At 36.4% G+C, this 14,370-nt stretch overlaps 1 protein-coding gene across 3 annotated transcripts in view; it reads left to right on the top strand.

Annotated features, from left to right (window-relative positions):
• The window catches only part of STAP1 (signal transducing adaptor family member 1), a 46,919-nt gene that overhangs the window by 8,726 nt on the left and 23,823 nt on the right, over window positions 1-14,370 (top strand). For 2 of the 3 annotated variants that reach the window (XM_021938582.2, XM_021938580.2), the window contains exons 2-5: window positions 3,869-3,940; window positions 8,155-8,268; window positions 9,965-10,021; window positions 14,034-14,200. In XM_021938582.2, coding sequence (XP_021794274.2) covers window positions 3,869-3,940; window positions 8,155-8,268; window positions 9,965-10,021; window positions 14,034-14,200 — 410 coding nt within the window. The remainder of the gene's footprint in view (window positions 1-3,868; window positions 3,941-8,154; window positions 8,269-9,964; window positions 10,022-14,033; window positions 14,201-14,370) is intronic. The other variant, XM_021938581.2, reaches the window with a different exon arrangement.

The raw sequence follows: 14,370 nt of genomic DNA on the forward strand, positions 1-14,370 counted from the left end.
GTTCATTACATGTTATAAGCAGTTCTCAACCTGGGGGAGGACAGAGTGAAAACACAGCAGGGCTTGAACAAAGATATATTGTCCCAAATTCCAATGTGCCCCTTAGGTTGACTGCTGCAGTCACACTACCAATTTGTTCAAGTCTTAACCGTATGTACCTCTCTTTGAAATATGACTTTTCTGCTCATCCTACAAAGAGGCTGAATCTATTTCTCTAATCTTTATTCTATTTTTTAAAAATTGAACTTATAGCAAACAATAAATTTCTACCCTTTGAATCTGGATTGGGTTTTGTGACATGTGTTGGTAAATGTGACACAAGCAGAGGCTTAGAATAAGCTTGCCCATTGGGTTCTGCTCTCTCTTTTTCCTGGGAATCCTTTTGCCAGCCTGTGTCAAGTCTAGGCTAGCTGACTGGATAAGAGAGCAGATAGAGTGAGACTCCAGTGGTCCGTCTCTTCCCCGTCATTCCTGCCTTCCCAGCTAAGACCCTAGACAAGTAAGTGAGGCCACCTTAGACCATTCAGCCATAGCCAAGCAAGCCCAGAGCAGAAAGGTCATCAGCCAACCATAGAATGATGAGAAAGAGAAATAATTTGCTTTATTTTAGTCCACTAAATTACAGGGTGACTTGTTACATGGGAGAAGCTAACTGATATACTATCTTATTAGCCATGAAGACAAAGAAAGAAAAGAATTCTACCAAAAACATAAGAAAAAAAAGGTGATTGTAGTTCAAAATGAATTTAATCTTGAGCTTCCTGGTAGCCAGGGAATTAAAAGCAAGATTGACTTATAGAGTTGTCACTATTTGAGAAAATAAGCATATAAATTCTGAAGAGCTGACAAACATACTGGTTAAAAAACATAAAGGATATGTCAATATTGAATAGACACAAAATACCATAAAACAAAGTATCTTCACATGCACAATAAAAGAGAACCCTTTATATAACTTTCTTATATTAATCGCCAATATATGTCATGATGGTTCAATAAGTTGTAAAACATCAGCTTATCAAACCATAAAGGAAGGAATGATTAACATGTTTATTAAAATAATTGGAATTTTTAAAAACACACTTTTGGAAAAAGTCGCATATGAAGGTAAATCTTTAGATGTGAAAGGGTTTTATTTTTAAAACTTACTTGCCATTCTTTTGTAATATAGTCACTCTTTGTATTTATTTAAATAAATTCACTTGAATGAAATGGGAGTTTGACTAGGTTATTTACGTACTTTAAACTTCAAAAGTCATATTTCTGTAGAATCCAGAGTAATATGAATGTATTAATAATTAAATATTCACCACATGAATAAGATTTGGATTTTAAAGTTCAGCTTTGATGGTGTTAAATTATCAATTTCTCACATTTTCTTTATCTGTCAATAATATGTACTATTTATTGAACCCCAACTATGAGCCATGTACTCTGCTAAGTGCTTTACATGTATTAATTCATTAAATTCTTTCATCTGTCCTAGAAGGTAGATACTATATGCTTTTCCTATCCTGGGCCCTTCATTGGTCCATCTGACATGTGTAAGCTTCCACTGAAATTGCATAAAAAGTCCTAAATCAATGAGGAAAGTTTTAGAAAATGAACTATTTAAACACAAAATCAAATTACAGTCATGAGTCACTTAACAATGGGGACACATTCTCAGAAATGCATTGTTAGGTGATTTCATCATTGTGTGAACATCACAGAGTATACTTATGCAACCATAGATGGTATAGCCTATTACACACCTAGGCTATATGATATAGCCTATTGCTTCTTGGCTACAAACCTGTATAGCATGCTATTGTATTAAATAGTGTAGGCAGTTGTAAAATAAAGGTAAGTATTTGTTTATCTAAACATAGCAAAAGAGAGTAAAAATGTGGTATAAAAGAAAAAATGGTATACCTGTATAGGGCACTTACAACAAATGGAGCTTGCAGGACTGGTAGTCTCTCTGGGTAAGTCAGTGAGTGAGTGGTGAGTAAATGTGAAGGCCTAGAATATCACCAGGTACTACTGTAGACTTTATGAACACTATACACTCAAGCTACACTAAGTTTATAAAAAAGTTTTTCTTTCTTCATTAACAAATTCATCTTAGCTTACGGTAACTATTTTACTTTATAAACTTTTGTCACTTTTTGACTCTTTTGTAGTAACATTACCTTAAAACAAAAACACATTGTACAGCTCTACAAAAATATTTTCTTTCTTTATATCCGTACTCTATTAGCTTTTTATATTTTTAAAATTCTTTATTTTATTTTTTTACTTTTTAAGCTTTTTGTTTAAAACTAAGACACAAACACATACATTAGCCTAGGCCTACACAGGGTCAAGATTATCAATATCATTGTCTTCCACCTTCATATCTTATTCCTTTTTTTTTTTTTTTTTGTGATAGAGTCTCGCTCTGTCATCCAGGCTGGAGTGCAGTTGCATGATCTCGGCTCATTGCAACCTCTGCCTCCTGGGTTCAAGTGATTCTCCTGCCTCAGTCTCCTGAGTAGTTGGGATTACAGGTGCACATCACAATGCCTGGCTAATTTTTGTATTTTTAGATACAGACGGGGTTTTGCCATGTTGTTCAGGCTGGTCTGGAACTCCTGGCGTCAAGGGAGTCGCCCACCTCAGCCTCCCAAAGTGTTGGGATTATGGCGTGAGCCACCATGCCCAGCCCCAGTGGATGGCCTTTGGGGTAATAACACGTATGGAGCTGTCATCTCTATAATAGCAATGTCCTCTTTAGGAATACCTCCTGAAGAATGCACTTGAGGCTGCTTCATAGTTATGTTTTTTCAAAGTAGAAGTAGTACACTCTAAAACAATGATTAAAAGTATAGTGTAGTAAGTACCTAAACCAGTAATATAGTCATTTATTAATCATTAACAAGTATTATTTACTGTACATAATTATATGTCCTATATTTCTGTTTGACTGGAAATGCAGTAGGTTTGTTTGCCATCATCACCACAAACACCTGAGTCATGCATTGCGCTACAACATCATGACAGTTGATAGGAATTTTTCAGTGCCATTGTATCTTATGGGACCACTGTCATATAGGCAATTTGTCATTGACTAAAAGATCTTTTTGTGGCACATGATTGTATATCCTTATCTGAAACTTTATACTAAAATAAATTTGAGAATGATTTAATCAAGTGGTGGCATGGGCCTGTAGTCCTAGCTACTCTGGAGGTTGTAGTGGGAGAATTGCTTGAGCCCAGGAGTTCAAGGCTGCAGTGAGCCATGATTGTACCACTACACTCCAGCGTAGGTGACAGAGCCAGACTCAGAAAAAAGAAAGAAAAGAAAAGAAAAAGAGAGGAAAGAAAGAAAGAAAGGAAAGAAAGAAAGAAAGAAAGAAAGAAAGAAAGAAAGAGAAAGAAAGAGGAAAGAGGAAAAGAGAAAAAGGAAAGAAAGAAAGAAAGGAAAGGAAAGGAAAGGAAAGGAAAGAAAAGAAAAGAAAAGAAAAGAAAAGAAAAGAAAAGAAAAGAAAAGAAAAGAAAAGGAAGGAGGGAGGGAGGAAGGAAGGAAATTAAATGTTAAGCCTAAGCCAGGCATGGTGGCATATGCCTGTAGTCCCAGCTACTTGGAGGGGAAGCTGAGGTAGAAGAATTCCTTGAGCCCAGGAGTTGGAGAGTCCACCCTGGGTGACATATTGAGACCACAGAACCTATCTCAAAAAACGAGAAGAATTAAATGTAAAATTAAGCTATAAAAATTAGAATTATCCAGGATAAAGAAGTCGTCTTATATCACACAAGCAATTAAGAAAGTTACAAAGAGTAATATTATTAGAAAAATAGTTGAATATACACTAATGAAATAAGGCTTATGATTTCTTTCCCACAGGAGTATGAGCATTACTGGACAGAGTTGAGAGGAACTACACTTTTCTTTTATACCGACAAAAAGAGTACAATAGTAAGTAAACACGTCAGTTGATTCCATTGTTTCCCAATACAACCTTGTCACATAGCATATTATTCATTTTGCATTTTCTGTCATCCAAGAATAAAGATGCTCTGGTAAAATTAATTCAAAAAAGAAAGTTTAAATCTGTGAAGGCCATCAATGATGACAGGAACAATGGCAAATTTTCCTGGGCAATTCAGAAGAAGATATTGACTCATGTTTTTTACTTTTCATTATTTTCTTTCTGATTCTGATAGCTAAACTTAGTTACAAAGTAAAAATTTTTAACAAGACATATGCACATATATTGCTTAATACCAAGTGATAGCTTCAATTTCTCCCATTTTTTATCTTGCTATAGCATGCATTTAAATTGGAAAGGAAGGAAACGATCTCCAGAGCATGCAAAGCCACTATTTAAGTTTTCTGAAAAGACAAAAACATATTTCACAAAGCAGGACTTCTAAGGGCTTAAACATGAGAATAACAATAAAGGGATTCTGAGATTTATTTATTCATATTAATTTCAAATTCTGATTGTATGTTTCAGTTCTTCCAGGAATAAGACATAGCATTTTAGTGGCAAATGCTTACCTACCTTGGAACACTATATTTATAAGAGATTTTCTGAGCCAGTAACTTGATTAAATATAAACATTCTGGATCTGGATATAGTAGCCCATACTTCTTAGAACATCATTATTAGAAGCCAACATCTAATGAAAGAGACAGAAAAATAACCCGTGTAATGTAGAATGTTTTCAAATGCCATAATAAATTTTACAAAATTAATTCCTCTTTTGTGCATTCCAATTTCCCACTGATGTCCGTAAATATAAAAAAGCTTTCATTCTTACCTTTTCTAATGCACAGTAAGTGAGAGAGCTAACAATTGTTGCTCACTTACTACATGGCAAGAGGCAGTAAAGCTTAGTAATCAAGAGCCTGGTCTCTTCCGACAGCCTGCCTGGGTGTTTGTCCTAGCCCTGCCACTGTTAACTGCAGAATCTTGGGCCAGTTACCGACCTCTCTGTGTCTCAGTGTTATCAGACAGGAAACTGGTAGAAAACAGAAGACATCTCAAATTGGGCAATTTGAAGAGAATTTAATAAAGTTTTAAAAAATATGCAAAGCAGTGAGCAGGGTGTAGGAAAATTACAAAGATAGTACAAAACCCTGAGGCTAGCAACAGTGTCCATTACCACATCTAGGATTGAGAGCAAAGAGTGGGAAAGTAGTGAGAATTGTATGGAGATGACTGCCTTGAGGAGAGTATGATCTTTGATTGAGGGAGCAACTGCACAGGGTAATAAATATCCACCCTCACTCTTCAGATCTCCTGCCACTGTTCTCCAGTGGTCCAACCCAATAGGAACTCAAAGGGTACGGAGCTCCTTGATGTTGTCCATACAGGTCTCTCTCCAGATGCAGAGTGTTGGGTGGTGAAGGAATAAAAGTGAATCTAAAAGGGCAAACAAAAGATCTCCAACACAGTCTTCAAATCTCTAAAATTAGAATAAAAATAGTAGTCTATTTTATAAGGTTCTCAAAATAACTAAATGAGATAGCACATGTAAGGACCTAAGACAGTAGCTGGCACATAGTAAGCATTCAGGCATTTTACATGCATTGTCTAATTTAATTCTCACAACTCTGCAGAATGGGTGCTATTTTAATTCTGGCTTTATAGATGAGATTAGTGAAGTTTAAAGATTAAGAAATTGTACAAGGTCAGACAGGAAATATGAAAGGTACAGTCCAGGTCTTCTCCTAAGCCAGCCTTCTTCATCACCATGCCATGAAGAGATTGTTATAATGAAATGACTCAGAATTGCCCATCTACCAATTTTTGTTAAGAGTATACAGACCTTTCGGGAACTTCTTAAAGTGATAGTCTCAGAAGAAAGCACTGGGATAGACAAGGTTAGAAGTGTAGATTTTTATCTTACAAAAGGGAAGAATTTAAAGCTGCCTTTAAATATTTGAAAGGCTGTCAGGAAGTCGTGTGAAAGGGTCACTGAATTTGTTTCATGTTACTCCAGAAAGAAGAGATTAGGAGCAATGGATGAAAATTGGAGGAAAGCTGTGGCTTAATACAAGAAAAAACTGGCTAGTAGGCAGAGGTGCTCAGGAGGCATGAGTTCCATGTTAGAGATGTTTGAACACAGACTGGATGACTAATAAAAGGATACCCTGGCAGAGATGCCATCAGATGTCAGTGAGGTTAGACAGATGACGTTTAAGCCTCTTCACAAGATACAAATAACAACAAAAAGATATGACTTCCTTTCTTCTAATCAATGGATCAGGCTACCACACTCCATCTAACTGCTTCCTCTTCCTCTGTTGCTTCCTCCTTCGTTGCAGCAAAACTCACTGAGTTTGATCTAGACAATCCCTCAGAAAAAATATTTGTTTAATTTTAGATTCTTTCTTCCCTTGTGCCTCTCCTTCCATATTTTAAAAATTTATTTATTTTTAAAATTGGCATATAAAATTGTTTATTATGTACAACATGATGTTTTAAAGTATATATACATTGTGGAATGGTTAAATTGAAAATAACTAGGCCAACTCAAACTTACTCTCAACCTCATCAATATAGAAATAGCTTTGGAAAAAAATTACATATCTATTTTTATGTCCTACTTTACTCAGAAAAATAAGACTTACAAATATACAGTAAAATAAGTTATATTGGGCACAGTTGAAAGAAATGTAAAAAGATAAAAAGAACTCAAGAATGAGGCTAATTTAGTAAAAAAATATATATCATAAAAACCCTACTATACTTACTACAGGTGGTTCTTTCTACTACTAGAAGGCAAGCCTGTTGCATATAGAGAATGGAAATTGACCAGTTTCTCAGAACAAATATTTTTATTATCTTGGATAGGATAGGAATTTCTTAATAGGAATGCCATAATCAGTGGTGTGTAGTAAATGTTGAATAGTTTTCTGGAAAACAGTATGAATATATATGTACATAAACTTGTTATAAATATTACAGATATGAACAATGTATAGTACACAATTAGAAAAATACACAATAGTCTTTATTGTAATGTCCATACAGATAATTCATTCTCACAGAATGCTTTCCTTGATTTTTGCCTAACTTTTGCATTGGTAAGCAACTGTCAATGTAATTCAATCATAATTTGACATATGGAGATTTAAATGGTATTTAAAATCTATTTCCATAATAAATGCATTATGATATTTGACATGAATATTGTCTAATATTTTCATTTACATTAAAGAGGAAAAAGAAAGTAAAACAATAATGTATGTTAAAACATCATGTATTTATTAAAATCAATAAATGTGAGCAATTTCTTTGCTGAATTGGAAGAATATTTTGTCAATTTTTGTTCTATTTACAGTGAAACAGATTCAGACACAACAAACCTATTTCATCTGCGTATTAACATTTTTTCCTTTACTTTTTAAAGCCTACCCCAGGGGCCAATAATCTGGATGATGGGCCAAATCTGGCCTATGGCCTGATTTTGTTCAGTCTTTGAGCTAAGAATGTCTTTATATGTTTAAAGTGCTTCTAAAGAAAAAAACAAAAACAAAGAATGTGCAACAGGCTGTATGTATGCCTGAAGTAGGTACTGTTTGGCCTTTTGCAGAAAAAAAGTGCTGCCCCTGGACATCAACAAAATAATAAATCAAGCTTGATTTGTAAGGTTTACCAGTTTCCATGGTGTAAAATACTCCTACCATGGCTGATTTCAACCTATCACTATGACCTCACTGAACATATAGTTGGGAAGAAAAGCACAGTAGCACAGTATTATATGGTATTTTCACCATACAGAAATGAAGATGTAAATAACCTTAAGAACATACAGAACAGTAAAATATAGAAACACAATTAGAATGTAACAAATTTTGTTTTAATTACTTTTGCTTTGAATGTAATTTATTTACTGGTATGTTTATATAATTCAATTTTTTAAAATAATGGCTGTGTTTAACAACCTGCTTACAAAATTCCTGAAAATTTAACAATTGGCTTTTGCAAACCTATGTGAGCCAGGTTCAGCACACCACCACATAATACATTTCCACATGTCCTCTGGGATTAGGAAAACCAGGGCATCATACAAAGTACTAATCAGTTGAAAGGAAGCTATTACTTATTTTGCTTCCTGCTAGAACTAATATGTATTACCCATGAAATAATGTAATGTGATCTTCCTTTATCTTTGCAGTATATTGACAAATTAGACATAATAGACCTCACATGCCTTACTGAGCAGAATTCAACTGAAAAGAATTGTGCGAAATTCACCCTTGTTTTGCCCAAAGAGGAAGTACAACTGAAGGTGAGTGAGGAGAAACAGTAGTCTGTAAAGGGTTGTGGTTATAAATAACATTCTTCACATCCAGTGGCTAAAGTAAAGAGAAATTGTAAGACAGGCTAAGTCTTATACTTTGTTAATATTTTTTGCTTGCGTCTGGCCAAGAGCTAGTTTTCTGAATTGGAATATAAAAAGACATGGTCACTTGTTTAGCATACAAGCACCACGAAACCAGATACTCCTGCGCTCTGACAAAGTCAGGGATCCCACCTGGTGTTTGTTAAGGTTGTTCTTGAATCAGCATTCAAAATGAGCCAATAAAAGTCAACCAGTAACTACAGTAATAACATAAAGAGAACAACATGTATTAAATAAGATATACTCTGAGACTTTTCCTGGGAGATTACTGATTGACCTTGAAAAGCACTGGTCTAAACTTTCGTGTAATAGGAATCGCCTGTACTAAGGAAATAGGACCCCCATTCCCCAACCCAAAACCTATATTTTAAGCAAGCTCCCAGATGATTTGCAGATATGATGGTGAAGAGCACAGGACTGGTGTTGGATACTTGGGTCTGAATTTGGGCTGTTTTATTCATTCATTGTGATTATAGGCAAGTCACTTACCCTTTTTGTGTCTTTGTTTCTTCACTCAGAAGTACGTCTTTGCTCAGATGAAACCCCCTCATCAAGGCCTACCTGGACCACTTTATTACAGTGGCAACCTTTTCCCCCTCTCCTACCCTCTAGTTGCACTCCTAATCTCTCTTACCCTTCTGTACCTTTAATTTTTCTCATTTCTTTCTTTTTGACACTATAAAATTTACTATTATGTTTATTATTTATTGTTCCTTGCTAGACCCTAAACTCCATGAGTACAAGGATTTTTGTTTCGTTCCCTGATATAAACCAGTGCGTAGAATAGTGCTTAGCACTTAAAGGTACTTAGTAAATATATGTTAAATGAATAAATCTGTAAAACCATCAAACAAGCAAAAATAATAGGACCTTTTGCCAAGTTGTCTTGAAGGTTAAATCAAGTAATACCTGTGAAGTGCTTAGAATAGTAGCTACCACTAAAAGTGCTCAAAACATGTTGGCTGCAGTCTTGACTCTCCAGGTTCAAGCAACTTTCCCACCTTAGCCTCTCAAGTACCTGACACCACCACACCAGGCTAATTTTTTGTATTTTTTGTAGAGACGGGGTTTCACCATGTTGCCCAGGCTGGTCTCAAACCCCTGAGCTCAAGTGATCCTCCCACCTCAGCCTCCCAAATCGCTGAGACTACACACATGAGCTACCAACCCTGGCCTGGTATTGTTACTGGTAATAACAAGTAATAGTACTTACAGCTAAGAATTGGAAGTTTCTACTTCCAAATTTGGTTGTCCTGAATTTAAAGCCAGTCCATTTTAACTGCTAATGCAGAGAGTCACTGTGAATTGACATACTGCAAAAGTAAGTTTTCTAACATTTAATTTTTTTGAGTAAATTCGTACATGTTCATTTGTTTTAAGTAAGCAAACAGATTACAGCTATACATCTTCTGACAAAAGAAAATAGTATTGAAATATTTCATAAAAAATACACATTAGTAATTCTAAGCCAAAAAAGGAAAATGAATTATTTATTTTAGACTCAGCCATAATTATTTATTTTATGCTCAGTCACTCATGTGTTTCCTTCTTTGGCTTTATCTGTTTTTGTCTTCAACTTTAGACAGAGAACACAGAGAGTGGGGAAGAATGGAGAGGCTTCATTCTTACAGTAACAGAGGTAGGAAGCTCACTGCTTTTGATTGATTCTTTTTTTTTTTTTCCAACAAATATCTGCCGAACACCCTATGAACCATGCAGAGTGAAAGTGGCTGAAGATATAGCAATTGAAAAAGATAGACCTAAACTCTTGCACTTACTTATGAATGTTATATTTTCATCAGGTGGTGGAGAGGGAGAAAGTAAACAAGTAAACAGATGATCATTTCACATTGTGATAATTGTTATGAAGAAAATAAGGCAATTCGCTAGGGAGTAACAGGTGGTAAAGGAGATCTACTTTTTGGTCTTATCCGTTTGACTCATTGGTCCTTTGTATATTCTGATATTTGTAGCTAATACAGCATGTTTGAAAATACTTTCCAACTTCTTTTTTTGTTTGTTTTTTTTGAGATGGGGTCTCACTATGTCCCCCAGGCTAGAGTGCAGTGGTATAATTTGGCTCACTGCAACCTCCACCTCCAGAGTTCAAGTGATTCTCCTGCTTCAGCCTCTCAAGTAGCTGGGATTACAGGCATGCACCATCATGCCCAGCCAATTTCTGTATTTTTAGTAGAGACGGGGTTTCATCATGTTGGCTGGGTTGGTTTGGAACTCCTGGCCTCAAGTGATCTGCCCGCCTGGGCCTCCCAAAGTACTGGGATTACAGGTGTGAGCCACTGCGCCCAGCCTCCGATTTCTTTTTTATTTATTTAATACATATTTATAGAATAGTAGACAAGATGAATTTTATAAATAACATAGACAATGTAACAGGGAGAGACCAGAAAAATGAAAACTCACCTTTAAACGTTTCTTTAGTGAGTCTTAAAGCAACAGGATACTTACCTGTTCAATTCTGTGGTGTTTTATCAGAGGCAAATAGTAAGATCTACTGCTTAGAGTTAACTCTTGCAGTCAGATAATGTCCGTTATTTTAAATAAAGCCACTGTAGCAATTGCCTTGGAAATATGAGGTTCTTTGATAACCAGCCTCCCAAGGAGCACCACGTTCTCTAGTAATTTAAAAGGATATAAAAACTGTGTGTGTTAGAGTCAGTTAAACACAGATTCTATCCAAAGCTAGTTTCTAAGTAAGCCATCGCAGTCATCTGAAATAAGCAGTGCACTTTACCAAGTTGATGAATGGAAGTTCTTTACTTCAGCCAGTAAAAGGTAAAAGTTAGAGGTTCAACTACTATGTAGGGAAGATATATGAGGCTAGAAAAGTGGACCAGTTAAAGATGTGAAGAACATGTTGACTTCTGAGAGGGAGAGGAAGAAATCCTGGGGAATTGCACTCTTTCCCTCTGTTGTTGAAAGTATCACTGTGTGGTATGGTGCTTCCAATACCGGGTATAACTATCCCAAGGGTATATGTGACTAAGTGTCAAGGAGTACACTAAAAACACTGGCAAAAACTTGTTGCATCTTCCTGGTACACTAAGTACGTATAAAGTTTTGGCTAAACATTTTGTTTTTAGTTTCTTTCCTGGAGTAAGAATAAAAAGCATTATTTTTATATTAAAACACACACATAAATAAGTAACTGAATATAAGATAAAATTTATGATAATTTTTTTTTTTTTTTTTTTTTGAGATAGAGTCTCACTCTATCACCCAGGCTGGAGTGCAGTGGTGAAAGCTTGGCTCACCGTAACCTCCACCTCCTGAGTTCAAGCAATTCTCCTGCCTTAGCCTCCCGGGTAGCTGGGATTACAGGTACCTACCACCATGCCCGGCTAAGTTTTTTAAAAAATGTTTTTAGTAGAGATGGGGTTTCACCATGTTGGCCATGCTGGTCTCAAACTCCTGACCTCAAGTGATGCTCCTGCCTCGGCCTCCCAAAGTGCTGGGATTACAGGTGTGAGCCACCATGCCCAGCCTATGTGAATTTTTAAGAGAAGACAAGTTGCCTCAATTTTGTACTCTGTAAATGTTGTTTTGTGTTATGATTCCAGATCACGGCATATTAACAATTTACAGTATGTTGTTATTAGGATAACTTTAGTAGAGAAATGAGAGCAGCTCAGACTGTATGTAGTTGAAAGCATGGAGACATTGCTTTTGAATCAAATAAACCCCATTTTGGGTCCTGGTTCCAAAACTTACTAGCTATGTGACTCTGGATTAGTTATTTAATCTTTCTGAGCTTGATTTTTTTTTCTATTTGTATTAGGCCATTCTTGCATTGTCATAAAGAAATACCTAAGACTGGGTAATTTATAAAGAAAAGAGGTTTAATTGGCTCATGGTTCTGCAGGCTGTACAGGAAGCATGGTGCCAGCATCTGCTCAGCTTCTGGGAAGGGCCTCAAGGAGCTTTTACTCATGGCACAAGGTGAAGGGGGAGCAGACATGTCACATGGCGAGAGTAGGAAAGACAGAGAGTGGGGAGGAGGTACCACACACTTTTAAATGACTAGATCTCACAAGAATTCACCCACTAACATAAGAAAAGCACCAAGCCATGAGAGACTCATCCCCATGACCTAAACACCTCCCACCAGGCCCCACCTCCAACACTGGGGCTAATTCAACATGAGCTTTGGTGGGAACACATATCCAAACTATATCACCATTTGTAAATTGGGGATAACAATACCATTTTTTTTTTGAGATGGAGTCTTGCTCTGTCGCCCAGGCTGGAGTGCAGTGACTTGATCTCGGCTCACTGCAACCTCCGCCTCCCAGGTTCAAGCAGTCCTCCTGCCTCAGCCTCCCAAGTACCTGGGATTACAGGCACATGTCACCCAAAATTTTTGTATTTTTAGTAGAAACGGGTTTCACAATGTTGGCCAGCTGATCTTGAACTCTTGACTTCAAGTGATCCACCTGCCTTGCCCTCCCAAAGTGTTGGGATTACAGGCATGAGCCACTGCGCCCTCCCGTGTAACAGTACTTTGTAGCATTTCTGTGAGGAATTGCAATACAACATGTACAATGCTTGAGCTATAATAGCCAATTAATAAAGATATGTGCTTCATTAGGTATTTTTCACCATTATTTTATTTTTTCTGGTATATATGGAAATTGTTTTACTGGTTATTAGCTTAGTTATCTAAAAATGTCTCTAAGCCCTTTTTATTGTATATCCCTATTAGTAAATGTTTATGTAAATTTTATATGTACTTGTACACATATTAAAACATATATAATAATACAAATTAGTGAAATAGTAACTTAATAGAAAGTGAAGTTATAATGTTTTCTTCCCATACTCTAATGAACTTTCTTGTATACCTCCTGGAAAGCATGCACCCTTCTCTGAAGATAAAGGTGATAATCACATAAGGCTGCCTCCAAATACAGACTTGCTAGTGTTACGTACAAAAAATATCCTACCATTCAAACTACACCTTTCAAGAGCACAGAACTGGTCATAATAAGGTCAAAATTGGAGGTATGAATATAAATCAGAAGGACATATATAGGTGAGTCAATATGAAATACATCTCTAGGAAAGGTAACAACCACCACAAAACCAACGAATAAGTAGAAATATCATAATTCTAACACGTGAATGAATGTTTGAAACACATCACAGACACAAAATAGACACCTCTGACTGCCGCTCTTCAGTCATCTAATGAACAGTTCCATTTGAATCCCATGTTGCCACATAGCTGGGGGAAATCATTTCAGATTACTTATGAGAGAGTAAGGTACCTTGAAGGTGTTCTGGAACTTCCCTGGCATTGATGAACTAGTGAGCTCAGAATGAAAAATATGAGGTTTGTTGTTACTTGAATTAGCTTTTAGTGCAAGATGGGGTATTCTTTGCTTTGGGGCCAAACCAAAAGGAAGATTCCTTGGAAGAAGGGTAGGCACTCTGTGCAGATTGTAGTTGGTGCAGAGGCAGTTCTGAGACACCCACCCTAGACTAAAATCCTCTGTTTCTTATTACCTTATTCCCTACTCACTCACCTCTGTCAGGTAACTGCAGTCCTGTAGGATCAGAACAGGTTCATCTTTACTAAAGTTGTAAGTTATTAAGCTGTTTTCTCGCCTGCCTACTTTTTTAATTGGTTTCAGCTGTCAGTTCCCCAAAATGTGTCACTCCTACCTGGGCAAGTAATTAAACTACATGAAGTCCTAGAGAGAGAAAAGAAAAGGAGGATTGAGACAGAGCAGAGTACATCTGTGGAAAAAGAGAAGGAACCAACTGAAGATTATGTGGATGTACTGAACCCTATGCCAGCGTAAGTGCACAATGAACTTTTGTTTGTTCATTCAATTGTTAAAACTAATTCCTAATTATCAAGGAGAGTTAGCCACTTGCTCTTGCTAAGCCAGGGACAATATGCAGTCTTGGGGATAAACTGTATATCTCTGAGTACATGCCACATTTCCTCTTCTGTGTCATGATGAA

This window comes from Papio anubis, chromosome 3, assembly GCF_008728515.1.
Source record: "Papio anubis isolate 15944 chromosome 3, Panubis1.0, whole genome shotgun sequence".
NCBI lineage: Eukaryota > Metazoa > Chordata > Mammalia > Primates > Cercopithecidae > Papio > Papio anubis.